The following is a 21,350-nucleotide window of genomic DNA, read 5'->3' on the forward strand; positions in this document are numbered from 1 at the left end:
CCCCATTGTGGCCCGGGCAGTCCCTCAGGAGTGAGCCCTGACTGAGCACGGATGCAGACGTCCTCCCAAAGCCTGGTTCCTCGGTTCCAACCCAACACCCAAATCTCCCCTTCTGAGCTCGGGGAAAACCCAGGGTCCCACCAATGAATCCCAAGTGCAGGTGCAACGAGCCCAAGTGTCTGACCCGGCAGCCTGGGATATGCCCTGAAAGTAAGCGTCCACAGGGCTCTGGCGGGCGGCAAGGCTAGACCTGGACACACACTCGGGACAGAAGGTGCCAGAAAGGTAAATGAGAAGGAGGATGTGGGTGTTGGCTTCCCTGAGGAAGGTGAACGAGATCACATGCTCCCACGTGCAGATAAGCAACAGACCTAAAGCCAGCCCAGCCCAGTGCCACAGAGCCCCCCGCTGGCAGTGATAAGGGAGGGAGATCTCCGCCTCCCCACCTGGGGACACAAGGCTTTTGTTTTTGAATAAAACAAACAGTAAGACACAGTAGACTGTAAGAATTCCCAGGAAGGGGCTGGCAGGTGCCAAGGAAAATCTAGTCGTTTGGGCTGCTAGAAATGTAAATTGAGTTTAAAACTGAGCACAGGAGGCAGAGCAATGGTAGAGTGGGGAGCGCATCTGCCCAAATTGCGGCCAACCTGGGTTTGATCCCTAGCACCACATATAGTCCCCCAGATGCTGCCAGGAGTGTTCCCTGAGCACAGCTAGGTGTGGCCCCAAAATAAAAAATAAATAAATAAAACTGTGCGGATCAGGCTCACCTCAACAAACGAATGGGTGTCAGGGGAATACTAAGGGGTCATCAGGTGCACACGTACAGGGCCCTCATAGAAAACTGCATTTCCGACTCCTTCCTCCACTCCTGGGACCAGTGACAAATAAACCACCTGCACTCCAGGGCCTCAGGCCTGCTTGAGCCCAGCCAGGACCATGGAGACTGTCTTTCCTCCTGATCCCAGCAGGAACCCTGGACGCCAGACATCCAAGCATTCTGGATGCCAGTCAGAGAAGAAGAGTGAGGCTGCACAAAAGCCTTTCGCTGCTAAGTGAACAGCACCTGCTCCGGCCATGATCAAGGAGAGTGGGAGAAGATAGGGTTTGGACCTAGACGCCCAGCAGGGTCCATGAGAACTCGAGCAGGGCTGGTGCCACCCAGATTCAGTGCTCCCAGCCTCACGTGGACAGACAAGACAAGAAAATCCGGCTCTGGAGATAAAAATAGGACCAACATCACCACACCAAGCAACACAGGTGGGACCATGTCTGATAACATTATCAATCAAGTGAAAATTGTGGCCCTTTTCCCCTCCCTGAAAATGTCTGTACCTGCCTGTCACTGCTCTGTTTAAGCAGGAGGACATTGAACCTTCCTCCTTCCCAAACCCTGGTTCCAGTGTCCCCAGAGACCTAACAGAGGACACACCAATACCTGCCTTGCCTTAAGAAGCACATCCTTTCAGTACTTTAAACTCCTGAAATATCAAGGCCCCAGAGGAAGCACAGTAGGCAGGGCTGTGCCTTGACTGTGGCTGCCTGGGTTTGATCCTGACATCCTATACAGTCCCCCAAGCACCAGGGAGTAACTTCTGAGCTGTGGTCCCAAAACCAAAAACTAACAAACAACAACAAAAAAGAAAAAATGGAAAAAAAAAAAAGAAATTCTGAACTATCACCCAGCTGCAAGCCTGTCCACACTGTGAGCCTTCGTGACTGGGTCCCCTGCCGTGGAAGGCACTGCACGACCTGAGATGCAGCACCAGCACGGCCCCAGCTGCAGGGCCCCTGCTTGGAAGCTGCCTCCTCCGGGGCCTGGAGCTGCAGCCACCCTGGGGCAGGTACCCTGAACCTGCTAGGAGTAATCCCTGAGCACAGAGTCAGGAGTAAGACCTAAGCAAAGCCAGCTGAGGTCCAGGACACATCCTGCACACTTACTGCAGACATACTACATACACCCACTACTACATGCACACAGACTGCAGACATACTTACTGCATACATGCATTACACGCACTGCAGCCATACTGCATACACAAACTACACGCACAGACTGCAGACATACTTACTGCATACACACACTACATGCACAGACTGCAGACATACTGCATACACACACTACACGCACAGACTGCAGACATACTGCATACACACACTACACGCACAGACTGCAGACATACTGCATACACACACTACACGCACAGACTGCAGACATACTGCATACACATACTACATGCACACAAACTGCAGGCATACTTACTACATACACACACTACACACACTGCAGACATACTGCATACACATACTACATGCACACTGCAGACATACTTACTGCATACACATACTACGTGCACACAGACTGCAGACATACTGCATACACAAACTACACGCACAGATTACAGACATACTGCATACACACACTACATGCACACAGACTGCAGACATACTGCATACACAACACTATACACACAGACACTTACTGCATACACACTGCATGCATACCTTCTGCAAACACACTTATTGCATACATACACTACATACACCTATACACTACAGCTCCTAGGACAATTACACAAGGAATACTGGACAGAGATACCCTAAATCGCTTCCTGTTCCTTTCTGCCTGCTAAAGTGCTCCCTCAATCCAATCCAGGCAGATCCCAGCAGGAGTGTGGAGGATGTTGGATACCAAAGAGGTGGAAGCAATCAAAATATTCAGGTACAATGGCATGAAAAGATATGTGACACAGAACACAATGTTCTACTGCACACATGCAATTCTACATGTTTTAACTTGCAGGGATGTCAGAAACCTGATGGACAGAGGGAGGACAGGGGATGGAGAAGCACAAGCAGCTGACCCTTAAATTTCAGCTTTGAACATGATCGCTCAGATCACGTATGCAAAAACTATTCCCAAGGATAAAGTGGGGGGTGCCCAAAGTACACACAACTGAGACTCATCAAAACGAATGCTGAGCAGGACCTGGCCTTGCACACGCCTGACGAGGGTTCGATCCCCAGCACCCCTGTGGTCCCCAGAGCATTGCGGGAGTAATTCCTGAGTGCAGTGCCAGGAGTAACCCCTGAGCATCGCTGGGTGTGACCTCCCTCCCCTGCCGAAATAAAACTTTTTTTTAAAAAAAGGGATTGCTTTAAAACGGGGCTGAGAGTACACTTGCTGCATCTTCCCTTGGGGAAGGCGGCCAATTCCCAGCACCCAGTAAAAGGTCCCTGTATACCCCCAGGAGTGATTCCTGGGTGAAGAGCCAAAATATCCCCTGAGTATCTCTGGATGTGGTCCAACAATAACCAAAAATTTTTGTGAGTGAACTAGTGAACTACTGCATACTGAATTCCGAGGGCAGGAGGCTTGCTGGGGATCACAGAGGGTGCTGGAGATCACACTAGCATGACCAGGTTGTGGTATGATGACCCTGGCAGGGCACCTGGGCTGGGGTGGGTGACCCTGCGTGTTCGATAGGCTCCTCCATTCAGCACTCACCACGGATGAAGCCCGCGGGACAGAGACCCACCCTTGTGCAGACCTTGCCGTAAAGGCAGATCTGACTCAGGGGCCTCGGGACTCTGCAGAGGGTGGACCCCCTGAACTCCGGCCCAGCGCCTGCAGGGACCAGTGTGGTAGGAGGGACACAAGAACATCTCAGTGCCACAGAGTCCACAGAGTCCCGACTCCTCCCCCCACCTTCCTCCCAGAGCACACAGACCCCAGAGAGGGGTCCCGGGGGGCAAGAGTGAGGAGTGACGATTAGCAGTTTCCCTCCTAACAAGGAGCCAGGGGAATGGGGCCCTGAGAGCCCCCACACCATAAATACCCAGCTGAGTCCCAGCCCGCTCACTTGCCCCAGCTGGGGCACCCAGACTCCCCACACAGACGCCAGCCACACCCCCCGGCTGCCCGTGGACACCTCTCCCATGCCCGGCCCGGGAAGCCCAGCGCACACCTCAGGCTGCAGGCACCACCAGGGGAGGAGGCCGCCCAAGGCCACCGTGCTCAGAAGTCTGGCCCGGTAAGTCAGTGAGGGTAGAGAAGGGGCGTGGGCTAAGCAGGATGGGCCAGAGGAACTCATCCTACCTGGAGAGACAGAGAGAGACAGAGACACAGACAGAGACAGAGAGGCAGAGGGAAGGAAGGGAGCAGTCACGGGGACAGGCAGGACTCTGCAGATCCTGAGGGGGACAACAGAGGGGTCTGTGGTGACAACAGCTTTCCTTTACCACGGGGCTCCTGCCCCCAGTAGCAAAGTAGTATGGACCCAGGCACTGGAAGCACCTCCAGCCACGCCCGGAACTTCGGCACCCCCCCCCAAGTCCCCCATTAGTGATGAGGTGGGTGCTCTGGGGGTGAGACACTCTCCAGGACTTCATGTCCACAACCGAACACGGTCAGCGGCATCCTGCCAGGGAGGGGTTCCCAGGCTTGCACACGCAGCCTAAGAAGCTAAGCTTTACCTTACAAACCCTCATAACTATCTGAAGCCCTTGAAAAGAACACAAGCCTTCATAGGAGATCTCTGCAGGCTGCCAGGAGGAGGTGATGCAGCCAAACTTCCTATCTGCCTTGCCATCTCTCTCACCACAGGACACTGGCCCTCCCTCTTCTCACCCTCTCTCCTCCTTCCTCTCCCTCTGCTGTCGCTCTCTCTCCCATCTCCTCCCCCTTGTCTCACCTTCTCTCTCCATTACTTTCCTCTCTCTCCCCGCCTGTCTCTAGCTCTCTCTCTTGCCTGGGCACCCTCCAGGCCACCACGCCTTTCTGGGACCATCTCTGCTAAGTTCTCACAGGACTCCCTGACCTCACACCCACAAGCTTCAGGTGATTCTTCAAACCGAGGCCCTGGAAGGTGGGGGCGCGAGACGGGAGTGTCTGCCTCCCAGAGCGAGGGGGTGGTGCGGTTCTGTTCCAAAAAGCCTCCTCTGATTTCCTGGCCATGAGCAGCCATGCTCAGAAAGGCAGCCAGGGAGGGAGGCAGCAGGTCTTGAGCAGAGGAGAGAGGGGCGTTAGCCTGTGCCCAAGGAGATCTCTCTGGGTCATCACGGTAAGTCCCACACAGAGCAGAGCCGAACTGCCTGGACTCACAAATATCCCCCAAGACCCCATTGAGAGGTTCTTGTCAGCAACTGGCTACAAGACATGGGGCTCAACCAGGTAAGAAATGGGCTCCATGAAGGGAAACTGCTGGAAAGATGAGGCTTGGCAAGTGTCCTCTGTGAAATACACGCTCTTCTCCTGAAAGAGAAGAAGGGCCAGCCCCCTGTCCAGGAGAGGGGAAGGGCCAGCCCCCTGTCCAGGAGAGGGGAAGGGCCACCTTCCCCAGCAGGGAAGGCAGATACTACCTGGGAATGGTCTTGGCCAGTAAATGCTGGCCACAGACACTCTCCACGTCCCACACTCAGGGACCTCAAGCAGGAGAGCCCCATTATCCTCTAAAATACGCAGCTTACAAAGGCTCAGGAGACCCCTCAGAGCCCCTTCTTAATAGCCGGGACAGAGAGCCCATGTCCCTCCCAGGAACAAACCCAGCCCCCGGGCTCCTTCCACAGAGTCCCCCCACCCCGCCCACACCTCAGCCGGCCCTTCTCTGTGGCCATGCTGGACTGGCCCTGCCAACCTCTTCCCTCCCTGCCTCGCTGCTGGCCACAGAGGGCTCTAATTCAAGGACTGCAAGCACCACCACAGAGCCACATGGTGCTGGTGCTGTACCCCCTCCAGCTCCCAGAGATCGGGGATCCCTCCTCTCTCTCCAGCAGACACAGGCTGCCCATGGAGCTGGGAAACCAGACCAGAGTCTCCACATTCATCCTGCTGGGGTTCTCGGCAGAGCCGGCTCAGCAGACCCTCCTGTTCTGGGTGTTCCTGCCCATGTACGTGGTCACCGTGGCCGGGAACCTGCTCATCACCCTGGCCATCCTCACGGACACCCACCTGCACACGCCCATGTACTTTTTCCTGTGCAACCTTTCCCTCGTCGATATCCTCTTCTCATCCACCACCGTCCCCAAGATGCTGGTGGACCTCCACACCCATAGCCGGGCCATCCCTTTTGTGGGCTGCCTGGCCCAGATGTATACCTTCCATCTGCTTGGGCCACTGGACACCTTCCTCCTGGCCGTGATGGCCATCGATCGGTTTGTGGCCATTGTCTGCCCTCTGCGCTACTCTGCCATCATGAGCCCCCGTGTCTGTGGGCTGCTCGTGGGGGTCTCCTGGATGATCCCCAACATCCAGTCCATCATCCACACCTCGCTCATGGCTCGGCTGACCTTCTGTGCCCGTGCTGAGATCCCCCATTTCTTCTGTGACCTCATGCCCCTGCTGAAACTCTCCTGCTCAGACACGCGCCTCAACGAGCTGGTGGTCTTTGCCTTCAGCATCATCATGGGCTTCAGCCCTCTCGTGATCACGGTCTTCTCTTACGTCTGCATCTTCCGCACAGTCTTCAAGATCCCGTCTGCTCAGGGCAAATGGAAAGCCTTCTCCACCTGTGGCTCCCACCTCACTGTGGTGTCTCTGTTCTATGGCACCATCTTCGCTGTGTACCTGCTGCCGGCATCTGCTTCCTCCTCCCAGAAGGACAAGGGCGCCGCCCTGATGTACGGCGTGATCATCCCCTTCCTCAACCCCTTCATCTACAGCCTGAGGAACAGGGACATGAAGGCGGCTCTGAGGAAGCTCGTGGGCAAAGTGGCCCCAGCTCAGGCCTAAGGCAGATGGCTGGTGGGCCCAGCTCTCCAGGACACGGTGGCCGTGGAGCAGAAGGCTGTGCGGTCCTGCTCCCAGGGAGCAAGCTAGTTTTTCACTGCGCTTCTAAGTGTCCAGAAAATTGCCAAATTGTCCTGCACATAGGCTAATGCTCATGCCATCTGCTCCTTCCAGACAGGCCAGAGAGTTTTAGAAAGGGGGAAATGTAATAAGGAGGGGAACCAAGCAAAGAGCTTTGCAGCTTAAACAAGAAGCAATTTTCCAGGTGTCAGAGAAGAAGTACGATGGAAAGGAGCTTGCCTTGCACATGCCCAGGCGAGGTCCGACACTCAGCACCACACCTGGCCTCCAAAGCCCCAAGAGGATCACAGAGCACAGAGCTAGGAGGGAGTCCTGAGCACCTCCAGGTGTGGCCACCCCAGAAAAGTAGAGGAAGGAAGGAAGGAAGGAAGGAAGGAAGGAAGGAAGGAAGGAAGGAAGGAAGGAAGGAAGGAAGGAAGGAAGGAAGGAAGGAAGGAAGGAAGGAAGGAACCGAGGGAGGGAAGGAGGGAGGGAGGGGGAGGGAGGGAGGGGAGAAGAAGGGAGGGGAGGCAGGTAGACAGGCAGGCAGGAAGGGAGGTGAGGGGAGGGGAGAAGAGGCAGGCAGGTAGGAAGGAAAGGGAGGGGAGGGGAGGGCAGGCAGGCAGTCTTGATGCTCGCAAGGTTCCCGAATCCAGAGCAGCAGGCCAGGGCAGGAAGGGGTGAGGCAATCCATCCTAACAACTCCCGGGGGTTGTAAATGCTGCACCAACAGTTTCAGGATCTCAGGCAGGGACAGGGGTGATGGGCACTGCAGAGATTTGGGATGTAGGAGACTGGTGAAAAGGTCCTGGCCCAGATGCTGTTAAAACTACAGCAAAACCCAAAAGCAAAACAAAAACCAAACAAAGCAAACCCTGTGCACTGCAACTCCAGATAACGGCCACTAGGTGGCGGGAGCGGCCCTTCCGGTCCCAAGGACTGTGAACAGGCGCTCCTTCAGCTGGCCAGGCCTGGGCGGCCCCTGCGAATCAGGCTCCATGTGTGCAAGCAGTGGGCTTGTGCCCAGGCAGCACGGGGCTGTCCTCAAGGGACAAGTTTGCAAAGAGCCAGAGAGTAAATCTCAGCGTGGGGGAGTCTCGAGCCAACACTGACCTACTTGCAGAAATGGGCATAGTTCAGCACCTAAGAAACTATCTGTGGATTCTGAAACTGATTTCACATTATTTTGCATGTCACACAATGCAGTCTTTCATGCTTTACTGTTGCATTAAAACAGAAATGTATTGCTGTCACCAAGACAAATTAGAAATATTACTAATATCAACTTTCCACGTCTTCTTATCTTCAAACTGTGAGGTAAATACAGTAAGTTGCACTCCTTTCTTTGAGAAAATAACAAATGCTGCAGACATGGATCTGGCCATTTGAATCTTGCTGAATAGTGTTCCTTCCTGCCCCCCAACCCGTGGCTTCCTCCCTCTAACTTAGCTACCTGGCACTGGGATTCCAAAACATCCAGCCAGCAAACTTCCACAAAGATCCCCTCAAGAAAGAAGCCAGGAGAGGCTGGAGCGATAGCACAGCAGGTAGGGCGTTTGCCTTGCATGCAGCCGACCCGGGTTCGAATCCCAGCATCCTGAGTACAGCCAGGAGTAATTCCTGAGTGAAGAGCCAGGAGTAACCCCTGTACATTGCCGGGTGTGATCCAAAAAGCAAAAAAAAAAAAAGAAGAAGAAGAAGAAGAAGGAAGCCAGGAGAAAGCTTCCACTTTTCGAATCTACGGCTTGGCCTGGATGGCAGGAAGCTTGTCTGAAAAGTACCATCCTGTGTGACCTTCCACAGGAGATAGGCTAGGCCACCTCAGAGGTTCCTCATACCCTGTCTGGGACCCAAGGGTGGCATCTGTAATCCACAAACAAAGTGACCCAAAGTGGCATGTGGTTAATAAGGCCCCACTCCACCCAGTGGCACCTTCACCCCTGCACTTCAGAAACTGCTGTCAGCTCCAGGGCAGTCGGCCCACAGGGAGGCCACACAGGGGACAGGCAAGGCAGACAGGGCCGTCCAAGTGTCTGTGGTGGACATGGTCACACAGCAGGCACATTTCTGCAGTGCACATTTCTGGCACGGAGCAGCCAGAGGTTACCGGGAGGAAGCAGAGGGATCCCTCCCGAGCAGGGCAGCGGGGGAAAGGGGCGGGCAGGGGCCTCCTGGGAGGGCAGCAGCAGCCGGCAAGCAGAAGGAAAAGGCGGCGCTAGATGTTCACAAGGCGTCGGTCGGCTTCTGGGCAGAGAGACCTGGGAGCCTGGCACATGTACTGAGGGCAGGACCCGGGAGCAGGGGCAGAGTGTGCAAGGGGGCAGTCCAGCCACCGGCACAGCTCTGGACAGTCCAAGCTCCCCTGGAGTCTGTGGCCGGGCCAGCAAAGGGAGCGCAGCTTCACTCTCTGCAGCTGTGATGAGTCCAGGCAGAGCTGTCCCACAGGACGGTCACTCCTGTCGCTGCCACCCTCAGCCCTGGCGTGCCCAGGCTGTCCCCTGCATCCATTACAGGGACAGGGGCTTCCAGTTCCCACATGCGGGGGGTCCCTCCAGCCCCGAGCCTTTGCCACCAAGCCAAGCTGGGCTGGGAACCGGGAACGGGCCCAGAACCCCGGGCGACTACATCTCCCAGCATCGCTTGCTCGGGCCGCGGGAAGGGGAGAAAAAAAAGTTTTTGCCAAGCATTCCCGGAATGCGCTTCCTGCGGGCTCGGGGCGGGGGGCCGGCGGGCCGGCGGGCGGGCGGGGAGCACGGGGCGCAGCGGGGCGCTCTGGCCGGCGGTGGGGCCCCAGCATGGCCGAGCCGCTGCTCAGGAAAACCTTCTCCCGCCTGCGGGGCCGGGAGAAACTTCCCCGGAAAAAGTCGGACGCCAAGGAGCATGGTGAGCTGGGAGCGGGTGGCAGGGGAGGGACAGGGGCGGGGGGGCACGGAGCCCCGTGGCCCGGTCCAGGATCCAGCGGCCCAGGACCTGAGGAGCAGGGACTGGGCGGGGGGCGGGGGGCGCCCTGGGAAGGCCCCTGCGGATCCGGGCAAAGTCCCGAGGAGGGCAAGGGTCCCAAGAGGGAGGAGCTCGGGAGAGGGGGCACAGACCGTTATGTGCGCTCGGGGATGCCAAGGCTGCGGGCTCCTTGGGAGGCCAAGGAGGGGACCTCGCCTGCCCGACAGGAAATGGGGCCCAGGCGAGCGCTGCAGGCCCCGCGGGGCGGCCAGAGGCACCCATCCCTGTAGGTCTCCTGCCGGTGAGGCTGGGTATCCCTGTCCCCCCCAGCTCCCCCAGCCCCACCTGCTCACCACTGGCTGGGAAGCTACCAGGGCAGGCGGCTTCAGGAAACTGCCCTCTGGGTGAGAATGGGGGAAACTGAGGAACAGGGAAGAGTTCCGGGGTTGCAAAGGGCTCAGCTCTTCTGATCATGCTGAGACCCCTGGGTCAGGGCTAGAGGTGGGGGCAGCCCAGTCCTGAGAAAAGCGAGCCCCTGAGGACAGGAAGTGCAGAAGGCAGGGGTCGAGGAGACAGGGCCCAGCACACAGGAAACAGCCCTGGCCAGGGAGGGAGGGGCCCGGGCGGGTAGGAAAATCTGGCGGACAGTTGTGGGGGGCTGCCACGACCAAGATCCGAGGGCCGGCAGGAGGGGAGAGGCATGGGTCAGGGCTCTCGACTGGCCGCGGCCACTGGCCTGCAGCTGCTCTGGGCTCTCATTCCCTTCTCTCCTCCAAGGCCGGCCTGCCCAGCCCCCTGCGCCCAGCCCCCTGGAGCCAGAAGCCCAGGCGCCAGAAGGGCTCCCGGCGGGAGCAGAGGGGGCGCCCAGCCCCGAGCCCTCCCGGAGCCCGGCCCGCGGCGTGTACCTGCAGAGCCTGGAGCCCAGCAGCCGCCGGTGGGTGCTGAGCGGAGCCAAGCCCCCGGAGGAGGCGGCCGCGGGGCCCCGTGCGCCTGGCACCGGCGAGCCGGCGGGGGAGATCTGGTACAACCCTATCCCCGAGGAGGACCCCCGGCCTGCGGCGCAGCCGGCGTCGGACGCGCCAGGTGAGCAGAGACGCCCCGCGGCCGGGCTGGACCGCGGGCTGCGCCTGACGGATGCCCTCCGCAGGTACCGCCCCCGGCAGCCCGCCCCCCAAGGCGTCGCGCACCAAGTCCCCGGGGCCCGCCCGGCGCCTGTCCCTGAAGATGAGGAAGCTGCCGGAGCTGCGGCGCCGCCTGAGCTTGCGGAGCAGCCGTGCGGGCCGGGAGCGCGAGCGGGCGGCACCCGCGGGCTCCGTCATCAGCCGCTACCACCTGGACAGCAGCGTGGGCACCCCGGGCCGGGCGGCGGCGACCCCGCGAGCTGGCCACCTCAGCGACGGCGACTCTCCGGAGCGGCCGACGGGGCCACCGTCGCCCGCCGCCTTCCGGCCCTACGAGGCGGACGCGGGGGGCGCGCGGGTGCCCCCGGCCGCGCTCTGGGGCCGCCTCAGCCTGCACCTGTGCGGGCTCGGGGGGCTGCGGCCGGCGCCCGGGGCCGCCCCGCGGGACCTCTACTGCCTGCTGCAGGTGGACGGCGTGGCGCGAGCCCGCACTGGGCCACTGCGCGCTGGCCCCGACTTCCTGCGGCTGGACCACACTTTCCACCTGGAGCTCGAGGCCGCGCAGCTGCTGCGGGCACTGGTGCTGGCGTGGGACCCTGGCGTCCGGCGCCACCGGCCATGTGCCCAAGGCGCGGTGCTGCTGCCCACGGTCTTCCGAGGTAGGATACACAGCCAAGGACCGCCGTGCCGGGCCCAGGGCCCTGCCAGGGACACCCAACCTTGCAGTGGCGACCAAGAGGGAAGGGACATCATTTGGGAGCGTGATTTGGGGGGTCGTGCGGGTGGACGTGCTCTAGAGCGGTCTCAGAGGCAGTGGCCTGCTTGGGGTCAAGTGGATCCGGGCTGGCATGGCTTGGAGCTGCAGAGCAGAAGGGTCTGGAGTTGGGAGGCCGACCGCCAAGTGTGTGCGGCGGATCCCACTCAGCTGCACCTGTGTCTTCAGGCTGCCAGGCCCAGCAGCTGGCTGTTAGCCTCGAGCCCCAGGGACTGCTGTATGCCAAGCTGACCCTCTCAGAGCAACGGGAAGCTCCCGGCTCAGCAGAGCCCCGCGTCTTCGGGCTGCCCCTGTCGCTGCTGGTGGAGCGGGAGAAGCCGCCCGGCCAGGTGCCCCTCATCATCCAGAAGTGCGTCGGGCAGATCGAGCGCCGCGGGTTGCGGGTGAGCCCCTCGCCCCGGCCCAGGCCGCTCCCAGAGCGTATGGCCCTCCCTGTCCATCAGGCAGCAGCCCAGAATCCGTCCTCCTGGACCCAGTCTGATGGGGAAAGCCATGCCCCCACAGCATGCGCTGAGGCTGAAGGCCCGCACTGCGAGCTGCAGTTGGTGTTAAGACACATCCAGTTATGAGCCCCCAGTGGTCCGTGCAGGGGTCAATACATGTAAAGCAGAACCTCCTTGAGGAGGGCAGGGAAGGCTTCCAGAAGAGGCAGATGACTGTCAGCTGTCAGCATTTTGAATCAGGGAGGTGAGTACCTGGGAGGAGGCAGTACAGGCAGCCAGGTAGGGACCCCGTGACAGGTGCCAGGGGAGCACTGAGGTGACAGCCATCCCCCCACCTCTCAGGCCACAGTTCTGACTGCCACCCTGGGCCCCACTTCCAGCCCCACCTCACACGACCATTCTGTGGCCCCTTTTGGCTGCCCCCCGCAGGTTGTGGGGCTATACCGCCTGTGCGGCTCAGCAGCCGTGAAGAAAGAGCTTCGGGATGCGTTTGAACGGGACAGTGCAGCTGTCTGCCTCTCTGAGGACCTGTACCCAGATATCAACGTCATCACCGGTCAATCCCTGGGTCCTGGTGGAAACCTGCCCCGTGTCCAGCCTTGCTCTCAGCCTCCTATGCTTGCCCTTCTCCTTCTCCTTCCCTGTCCCTGGCCTTCACCCTCCTGCTGACCAGAGGGGGCCTGTGTCCACAGGCATCCTCAAGGACTACCTAAGGGAGCTGCCCACACCGCTCATCACCCAGCCCCTCTACCAGGTGGTGCTGGAGACCATGGCCCGAGGGCCCACCAGCAGGGCACCCCCGAGCACTGAGAGCACTCGAGAGCTCCTCAACTGCCTGCCAGATGTGGAGAAGGTGAGTTGGGTCTGGTGGTAGCAGATAGCACTCAGAAGGCCAGTACAGCGGTCCATCCAGACCTGGCCCTGCCCTGGCTTCGGCAATATTACACACAACACTAGAAAGCAGGGTTGCTTTTAGCATCTCCGCCTCGCAGATGTGGAAACTGAGGCATAGAGCCCGTGAGTAAGGTGCCCAATCAGAAGGGAGATCTTGGGCTGTGGAACCACTCCTTGGCGCTATCTGCCTCCATGCTAAACTCCATGCTAAACATGTGGAAACGCAGTCTGCCCTGCCTGCCATACAGAGCATAGGGTTCAAGTCCTGGTTCTGCCGTTCCAAAACACTGTCTCCTCTCCAGCACAGTGGCAAGGAAATGGGTCAGCCCATGCCAGGCTATCTTCCAGATGTGACATTTGCATCTGAGGTTCCCCAGTCCCAGGGATCTGGCTCTGCGTTCCCACATCATGCGTTCCCACCCCTCTTCTCTCAGGCCACACTGACACTTCTCCTGGACCACCTGCGCCTTGTGTCCTCCTTTCACGCCCACAACCGCATGACCCCGCAAAATCTAGCTGTGTGCTTCGGTCCAGTGCTGCTGCCTGCGCGCCAGACCCCCAGCAGGTCCCGTGTGCGCAGCTCGGGCCCGGGCCTCGCCAACGCAGTGGATTTCAAGCGCCACATCGAGGTGTTGCACTACCTACTGCAGTCCTGGCCAGGTGAGCCCGGCCTGCTCCTGCCCCGGTTTTTCGGGCAGCTGATTGGTGGGGCTTGGGGAGGGTCACGCCCCTTCCTTACGGGTTGGCGAATACACACTTGATGCGGTCCTGCCAAGCAGCTCGGTTGCCTGTGTCGATGAAACCCCGGCCTGGACGTGACGTCAACCAAACCCTTTGTCGTAGATCCCCATAGGGGCCCGGAAGCCCCGGAACTTGCCCCGTGCCTTCGGCCCAAACGACAGCAGTCACTGCACTTACCGCTAGCGGCCCCTGAAGTGGTGACTCGGCCCCGAGGCCGCGGCGGCCCCGAGAGCCCCCCAAGCAACCGCTACGCCGGCGACTGGAGCGTGTGCGGGCGGGACTTCCTGTCCGGGCCCGACTACGACCACGTGACGGGGAGCGACAGTGACGACGACGACGACGACGACGACGACGACGATGCTGACGCTGGAGCGCCCCAGGCCGCCGCCAACTTCGACGCATTCGAGGCGCCCTTCAATCCGCACCTGAATCTCAAGGACTTCGATGCCCTGATCCTGGACCTGGAGCGAGAGCTCTCCAAGCAGATCCACGTGTGCCTTTGAGGCCCGTCCCCCGTCCACGTGGGGAAACAGCCACTGTGAGCCCGCTCTCGCTGCTGCCAGCCCAATCAGTATTCGCTCTGAGCACTGCACTCTGCTCCTCCCTGGGCCGAGGGCTGTCCCCACACGTTGTTTGCACAGGGTAGGGGTCACCCCGATTCTGGGCTCTGACTCAGTCGGGCGGCCACAGCTGCAAAGGGGTCTGTGGAAAGGGTCTGCTCCTTCCCTCCTCCCCCCACCCGAGACCGTTGAGCACTTACAAAACCTTCCTTGTGGAGGGGTCCCACCTGAAGTGTTGGGCTGGGGCAGTTTGGTACGGAACTATTTATTGCTTCCGTGTGTGTGTGTGTGTGTGTCTGTCTATATGTATGTATGTGAGGGCCAGTGTGTGTGCACAGGCCTGGGATGCGCGTCAGAGGCTCTGGAGGGCCACCAAGGGGGGAAGAGAGTTAGCAGGGCCCAGACACCCTCATGTGCCACAGGCGGGAGTCGGCACTGTCTGCTCCACCACTGCCTCACTGCCATCTCTGGACAATAAATCAGCATGCACAGGTCTGAGTGACTTCTCGCCAGCCGGCAGGTGATTTATTTGGTGTGAATGAGAAGGAAGGCCCGGGGCGCTCCCAGGGAGACCCCAGAGCAGCTGGCACCAGACCCTACATGGAGATGGAGCCGTCACGGATGTCAGTCCTTCCAATGAGGATGTTGACCACCACGGGGTGGCCCGCTTGGCACTGCTTCTGGGCTTCCTGCAGCACCTGTGACACCTGATCCTCGTCCTGTGAGAGGAGCAGACCCTGGGCCCCAAGCCCCATGGCCGCCTTGTGGTATTCTAAAAGGGGAGACATAATCAGATGGTGGCATGGAGGGAAGCCATCATCTGCCCACACACACCCCCTGGCCGGACCCCTCACCACTGAACGCCAGGCTGCATGCCACATTGCTGCCCAGGCTGGGCACCTGTTCTCGGGAAATCTGTGTCCAGCCAGCATCGTTGCCAACCAGGGCTATCACTGGGACCTGCAAGCAGAGAGGAGGCCAGGCCGCCCAGCTGCCTCACCCCAAAGCTTGACCTGCCTCAACATCTCTCAGAATTCTCTGGGGCAGCCGCTCACCTTGTGTCTGACAAAGGTGTCGAATTCAATAAGGCTGTAGCCAAAAGCTCCATCCCCAAACAAGCACCACACCTGCAGGGAAGGAGAGTTGGGAGGTCCAAACCCACCAGGTAGCCTCCTCCCTGCCTCCCGTGCCCAACTCACCTCAGCCTCAGGCCGGCAGAGCTTGGCCCCGAGTGCAAACCCAGCACCAACTCCCAGAGTCCCGAAGGCCCCTAGGAAAGGGGGAGAGGGCAGGTGAGTGCAGAGCACCCAGTGCCCGTGCTCCTGTCCAAGGGACCGCTTCCTTACCAGGGTCAAGCCAGCACAGGGGTCCTCGGGGCTGGACCAGGTGGGCGGCAGTGCCCACAAAGTCCCCACCGTCCACTACCAGGACCGAGTTCTCAGGCAGGGCCTCGTCCACCAGCTGCAGCACCCGGACAGGGTTCAGGTGCTGGGCTACGGGCTGCAGGGCCTTCTCCCTGTACCAAGTCAGGTGGTCAGCAGGAGGCAGCAGGCTGGCCAGAAAGCCCAGCCCTGCCCACTTCCACAGCCCCACCGGAAGGTCTGCTCCTTCTGCCGGTCAGCTTGCCGCAGCTCTTCAGCCCAGTCTGAGGCCCAGGTCTGGCCCCGAAGGCCCTGCACCAGCTTCAGCATGAAGGAGCCCACGTCTCCTGGAGAAGGAAGAGGGCACAGCTACGGGATGGGGACCCACCTCCCCACTCCAGGGACCCACACACAGCAGGAAGCCAGTGGGTCCCAGTGGGAGGGACAGGCCTCTCAGGGCCAGCGGGCGAGACACGGCAGAGCCACAGGAACCTGGAGTGGCAGCATGGAGAAGGAAGGACAAGGACCGAGCAACAGCCAAGATTCATCGAGCTCTGCATCTGCATCACGCAACCACAGATGGTTCTGTCCACCCCTCACCTCCACCAGCCTAGCACCTCCACCAGCCAGTGGGCAGGGGGCAAGAAAAGGGAAACGGGTTCTGCCTTGGCAGCACTTTGCAAACACTGACTCATGGCCACAGGGGCGCTTGCTCCAGCCTGTCCTTCCGTCTTGGGTCTGTTACCAGCACCAACTCGCTGCCCACCGGCTGCTAGCCAGACCCTCCCTGAGACAAAGGCAATGATGCCACCCCAATGTGCTAGCCAGAAAGGCACATCACAAATGCAGTGGGGAGCCCTGCAGAGTGGAGCAGGAAGGCACATGGTGGGGCCAGGCGGGGGAGAGGCCAAAGCACGCTCCTAGCACCTCCAGCTGAGAGCTCCAAGGGTCTAGAGGACGGGGTGCCCTGGGGCAGGGTGCCTGCTCAAGTCAGCAGCAAGTGCCTGGAGGAGAGGGCCAGAAGAGTAGCCACAGAACACATGCGGGGCAGAGGGAGCACACGCACCCTGCACAGCCTCCTGGGGTTTCCAGAACATGTCTGAGTTCATCATCATCTCCTTCCGGTTCCGGTTGACGATGATGATCTGACTGCTGCGGCTGAGCACACGGCCATAGGACAAGCGGAAGTCACACACGGCTCCTGGGGGGCGAGTGGGTGGGGTTGCTGCTTTCTTCCTGTCCCCCAGGCCCCTCACCCTCCAGCTCGGGGCCACCAGCAAAGGCCATGCAGCCCAGCCTGGCTACCCTGAGGTGTGTGTGGGCCACAGAGCACAGCAGCTGCAGGTGCCAGAGCTGGGCCCCCAGAGGCCTGGAGGCAGCCACTCACCTCCATCACCAGGCACAAGGCTTGCCTGCCGGGGGCCAGGAGGCGGGGGATGGGAAGGAGGTGTGACAGCCTCACTGTCCAGCCGAGGCCACACCGAACAACCAGGGGCCAGCCAACCCCAACAGGAGCTGGTCCCCCACAGCAGCAGCTAAAGGGCACAAGTGGCCGCATCTGGCAGGACTAGTACTCTTCAGGGGACAGATCAGGTGGCGGGAACGCCTGGGAGGATGTGGCGCACCCACATCTTGCACCTGCTAAGCATCTCCAACCTGCAGGCCTCACGCTGATCCCAACACCGAGAGGGAGAGGGTGGCTCCAGGAGGGGGGCATGGGACAAAGAGTTGACATGCAGGGCAGAGAGCAGGGGCAGTCCGGGAGGGAGCGAGACTCACCTGCCAGCAGGACCACGTCAGCCTTCTTGAGGGCAACACTGCGGTTCTGCCGGATGTGCAGCGGGTGGTTGCGGCCCAGCAGCCCCCGTGCCATGCCGCCCAGGAAGCAAGGAACACCCAGGGTTTCCACTGCTGTCCTGAGGGGCCAGGCAGGGCAGAGGTGAGTGGCCCTGCCCCCAGGCCCCAGGGACCAAGATGAGGGCAACTGAGACCTCTCACCGAAGCTTGTCGGCGGGGGTCGGAGGCAGCAAGGCCTGGCTCCCCAGCACCAGAAGGGGCTTCCTGGCCCGGCTGAGGATCTCCACACAGCGCTGCACCTAGGGGAGAGGTGGGACTCAGAGGGCCGACCCCCAGCGATGATGGAGATCACAGCCCCCGTGGAGAGATGCCGTCCTGCCACATGAAGATCCCTGGCAGGATAAGACCAGTCACCTGCTGAGGGGACGCCTGAGGGATGTCCAGGGTCAGAGGCCCCACGGGCCGTGGCTCCCAGGCTCCAGCAAACAGGTTGGCAAGGTGATTCTCTAAGTACCTGGGAAGGGGAGAGGAATAAGGCCACCAGGAGTGATGGGGAGGGGGCCGAGGGCCCTGGCTGCACACACACCCGCATCCCCTTGGTGCCTCCACTGACTACCCACCCTGACAGACCCTCAGGCCAGTTGTGCGGCTCTGAGCACACACAGGCCCGCTGCAGTCCCGGGTCTGCCGTTGCCTGGCGAGCGGCCTCCACGCCCAGCGGCCCTGCCCTCCTGCCCTCCTGATCACTCCGGAAAGGGGTGACACGCTTCCAGTCCCAGCCTCCACAGAGCCGCAGAGCCCCAGGACTGAGCACTGGACGGCAGAACTGCGACAGCCCATAGGCCGCCGATTCGCTGCTGCCAGGAGTCTCATGTAGGTGCCTGGTTTGGGGCACGGACGTGGTGTGGGGGTGTCAGAGAGAGGGGGGCTGCTCACCAGAATACCAGGTGACCCATGAGGTCCCTGGGTGGCTTGCTGGGGACCATCTCCCTCCGGACCAGGAAATAGGGGTACAGCACGTCAATGGGCAACTCCACGAAGACAGGGCCTGTGGGGGCAGGAAAGCTGTATATCTGCATGTCCAGCCCAGCCTGGGCCACTGACCCTCAAGCACCCCCTCTACCTGGAGTTCCTGACTGGGCAGCAGCCAGAGCGGTCCTCAGGGTGGGCACAATGTCACGCACCCTCCACACCGAGGCACAGAACTTGCAGAGAGGCCGAAACAGGGACATATGGTCGATGGCCTGGAGCGCGCCCCGGTTCTGGCAAAGATAAGGGCCCAAGGAGTCACATCTGAGTACCAGAGGCTCTCCAGGGCCTGCCACACCCCCCAGGCCCCCTGGGGTGTGTCCCTGCCAGGGTACCTGCAGCAGGGTGCTGGCAGCCCCACCCAAGAGCAGGACAGGGGACTGCGCGATCTGAGCATTCTTTACAGCCGTCACGGTGTTGGTGAGCCCAGGGCCTGCTGTCACCACGGCTACGCCCACCGTCCCTGAGACAGATGCATGACAGTTGTGCCCAGCCCCTCAAAGGGCTGACCAGCCCCCAACCCACTCTGTCCTCACCACTCAGGCGGGCCACGGCATCAGCAGCAAAGACAGCGGTGACCTCATGGCGGGTGTCCACTACACGGATCCCCAGCTTCTCGCAGGCCACCAGGATCGGAGAGATGTGCCCGCCAACCAGAGTGAAAAGAAACCGCACGCCATGGGCTCTCAGCACAGCTGCCACCAGCTCCCCACCATGCTGGACACTGTCCTTGTCCACCTGGGCCCGAGGAAAAAGAGCAAATGGCTGGCAGGCAGGGAGAGCGGTGGGGCCCAGAGCGGCGGGACAGGGTGTGTCTCTGAGACCCTCTCTTGGCTGAGGCGAGGTGTATCCAGGAGGGGTTCAGCATCCAGAGGAAGCAGGCTCCACTGTGCCCACTGCAAAGGGTGGGGCAGTAGCGGAGAAAAGCCAGAGAACCTGGTAGACTGGGCTTAGCTGGGCACATCGGCAGGACTGCAGGCAGCCTGTACAACAGCCACCCCGGCCACACCCTCCTCGGCGTCCCAGGCAGAGCACAGAGCCATGTACAGGCACAGGCCTTACGGCTAGAAGTGCTACTCCAATGGGCAATGGCACCCACATGGGCCATCAAGGTTGGTCCCAGCTAAGGACTTAGGGAGGGGCCCTGAAGACCCAAAGGTCTTCAGAGTGGGGTCAGGCCCCCCAGAAGGGTCCTCTAAGGTAAGTGAGCACACAGTCGGAGTACACAGCAAACACAGAGCCCCTACTTCCAGAGGCTTGAGAGAGACTCAGGAAAATTCCCTCTTAAGCGTTAACTTTGGCATACTCCTGAAACCTGATCACTGACAGTACTGTAAAATCACAGGGCTCCAAACACAAAAATGAAACCCAGAAAGATAATCAAAGCCCAACAGCGGAGCTATCTCCAACCCACCTACAGCCCACTCTGTTCCTACTAGGGGGTGCTGCTCTGTGAAAAGAGGGTCACGGAAGGTGGGGGTGAGACTCAGTGGCAGAGGGCATGGCTGGTGGAGGGAAGGAGCTGGGCGGGGTGCCCGGGACTGCAGTTTCTCCATTATCTCTTCCTAAAGGCAAAGTCCAAGGTACCCCAGGAACTGGGCAATGGGGGAAGGGTCACCAACCCTCCCCACCCACGGGCCCTTCTCCCCTGCCCCAGATGCAGGGGTGACCACGGACCCGCTCCCGAGCTGGTGGTCCCGGGCCTGCCTCCCTCCCTCGGGGGGGGGGGCCTACCACACCTTATGCACCAATTGATAGAAGAGCCCCAGGTGGTATGCGGCACCCAGCAGGGCGGCCACGAGCGTGCCGCTGAAGGCCAGGAGCAGAGAGGAGGGCAGGAAGCTCCCAGCAGGGCCGGTGGACGCAGGAGTCTCCATGAGCGGGCGCCTGGAGAAGAAAAGTCACCAGCAGGAGGGGACCACAGGCAAGTGTCACGGAAGGGCCACGCCCCCTCGCCCAGCCGATCCCCCACCCCCACACCGGGCCCCCTCAAGTGCCTTTCCGCGAGGCCACGCCCCTCGAGTGGCAAAAGAACGTAGGGCCACGCCCCCAAGGCCTCCGGCTACGCCCCCACGAGCCGGGGTCCCGGGTATCACCGGCGTCACCAACCACCACAATCGCCGCGGAACAGCTCCCTCCGCCTCAGTGGGCCGCCGGGAAGTCCCGAACCTCAGCCCAGCCCAGCCCGTGACGTCACCTCCGGCCCCGTGACGTCACCTCGACAGGCGAGGCCAGGCGCTCCGCCCCTCACAAGTGCCTGATCCCGACCCGAGGTGGCAGTTTGAGATCCAATGGCATCAGGATGCTTTGCCGAACCTTCCCGCCAGAGTCCTTGAACCTTCACCTATAGTAAATGGCGCTGAGTCCAGAAGAATTCGGCGCCCTTCGTGTCACGTGATGCGGGGGCGCGGCCGCGGCGCCCGGGCCGGGCTCAGTGCGCGTGCGCAGGGCTGGCGCCGGCCTCATCCCCACCCCTCATTGGCTCTCCTCCCTGCAAGATACGCCCCCATCCGCTCCAGCCCCGCGCGCCCGGCGGCCGCGGAGCGACTGGGGCTCGGTCCACTTCCCGTGGAGCTGCCGCGATGCTCGTGGCCTTTGGCGCCAGCGTCCCGCAGTCGGGATGTCGGCCCAGGGAAGCCAAGTATTCCTGTCCTCCGTCTTCCGGTCTCTGAGGACGCTCCCCATGTCAGTCAGCGGGGCAAAGTTCTGGTTCCGTCCAGGGCGGATCCGGCCGCTCTCACTGTGGCTCCCGTCGGGGGCTGCCCCCAGGGCTGCACCGCAGCGCTTCTGCCTTCCACGAAGTCATTCCTCGGGCTGCCCCATGCCCGGTCCAGGGGCTGGCTAGCGCCCTCTCTGAGCCCAACTCCCTCCAACCCGACGCTCCGTGAGAGCTGTGGATCCT

At 60.8% G+C, this 21,350-nt stretch overlaps 3 protein-coding genes across 6 annotated transcripts; 2 read left to right on the forward strand and 1 right to left on the reverse strand.

Annotated features, from left to right (window-relative positions):
- Positions 1-5,788: 5,788 nt before the first annotated feature.
- On the forward strand, positions 5,789-6,730 carry LOC101544368 (olfactory receptor 1I1). The gene has a single exon (XM_004616904.2). It carries the CDS (start codon positions 5,789-5,791, stop codon positions 6,728-6,730), a length of 942 nt encoding a protein of 313 aa, XP_004616961.2.
- A 2,781-nt stretch (positions 6,731-9,511) lies between these two features.
- SYDE1 (synapse defective Rho GTPase homolog 1) lies at positions 9,512-14,218 on the forward strand. Its single transcript, XM_055128520.1, has 8 exons — positions 9,512-9,670; positions 10,505-10,810; positions 10,875-11,507; positions 11,792-12,006; positions 12,496-12,622; positions 12,759-12,919; positions 13,395-13,620; positions 13,804-14,218. Exons 1-8 carry the CDS (start codon positions 9,583-9,585, stop codon positions 14,202-14,204), a joined length of 2,157 nt encoding a protein of 718 aa, XP_054984495.1. The 5' UTR covers positions 9,512-9,582; the 3' UTR covers positions 14,205-14,218.
- A 311-nt stretch (positions 14,219-14,529) lies between these two features.
- Positions 14,530-20,822, reverse strand: ILVBL (ilvB acetolactate synthase like). Of its 4 annotated transcripts, none has more exons than XM_055128522.1 (16): positions 20,666-20,822; positions 20,188-20,335; positions 18,985-19,186; positions 18,784-18,911; positions 18,543-18,681; positions 18,356-18,467; positions 17,834-17,933; positions 17,621-17,718; positions 17,402-17,538; positions 16,689-16,823; positions 15,855-15,969; positions 15,608-15,777; positions 15,461-15,531; positions 15,317-15,388; positions 15,162-15,221; positions 14,530-15,033 (listed from the first exon to the last, which is right to left on the reverse strand). In XM_055128522.1, exons 2-16 carry the CDS (start codon positions 20,323-20,325, stop codon positions 14,671-14,673), a joined length of 2,040 nt encoding a protein of 679 aa, XP_054984497.1. In that variant the 5' UTR covers positions 20,326-20,335; positions 20,666-20,822; the 3' UTR covers positions 14,530-14,670. The 4 variants fall into 4 exon arrangements, with proteins under 4 accessions (XP_054984497.1, XP_054984499.1, XP_054984496.1 ...); XM_055128524.1 differs by having other exon boundaries at positions 20,646-20,812; XM_055128521.1 differs by lacking the exon at positions 20,666-20,822 and adding an exon at positions 20,446-20,624.
- Between the last annotated feature and the right edge of the window lie 528 nt (positions 20,823-21,350).

The sequence above is a fragment of the Sorex araneus genome, chromosome 2, assembly GCF_027595985.1.
Source record: "Sorex araneus isolate mSorAra2 chromosome 2, mSorAra2.pri, whole genome shotgun sequence".
NCBI classification, from domain to species: domain Eukaryota; kingdom Metazoa; phylum Chordata; class Mammalia; order Eulipotyphla; family Soricidae; genus Sorex; species Sorex araneus.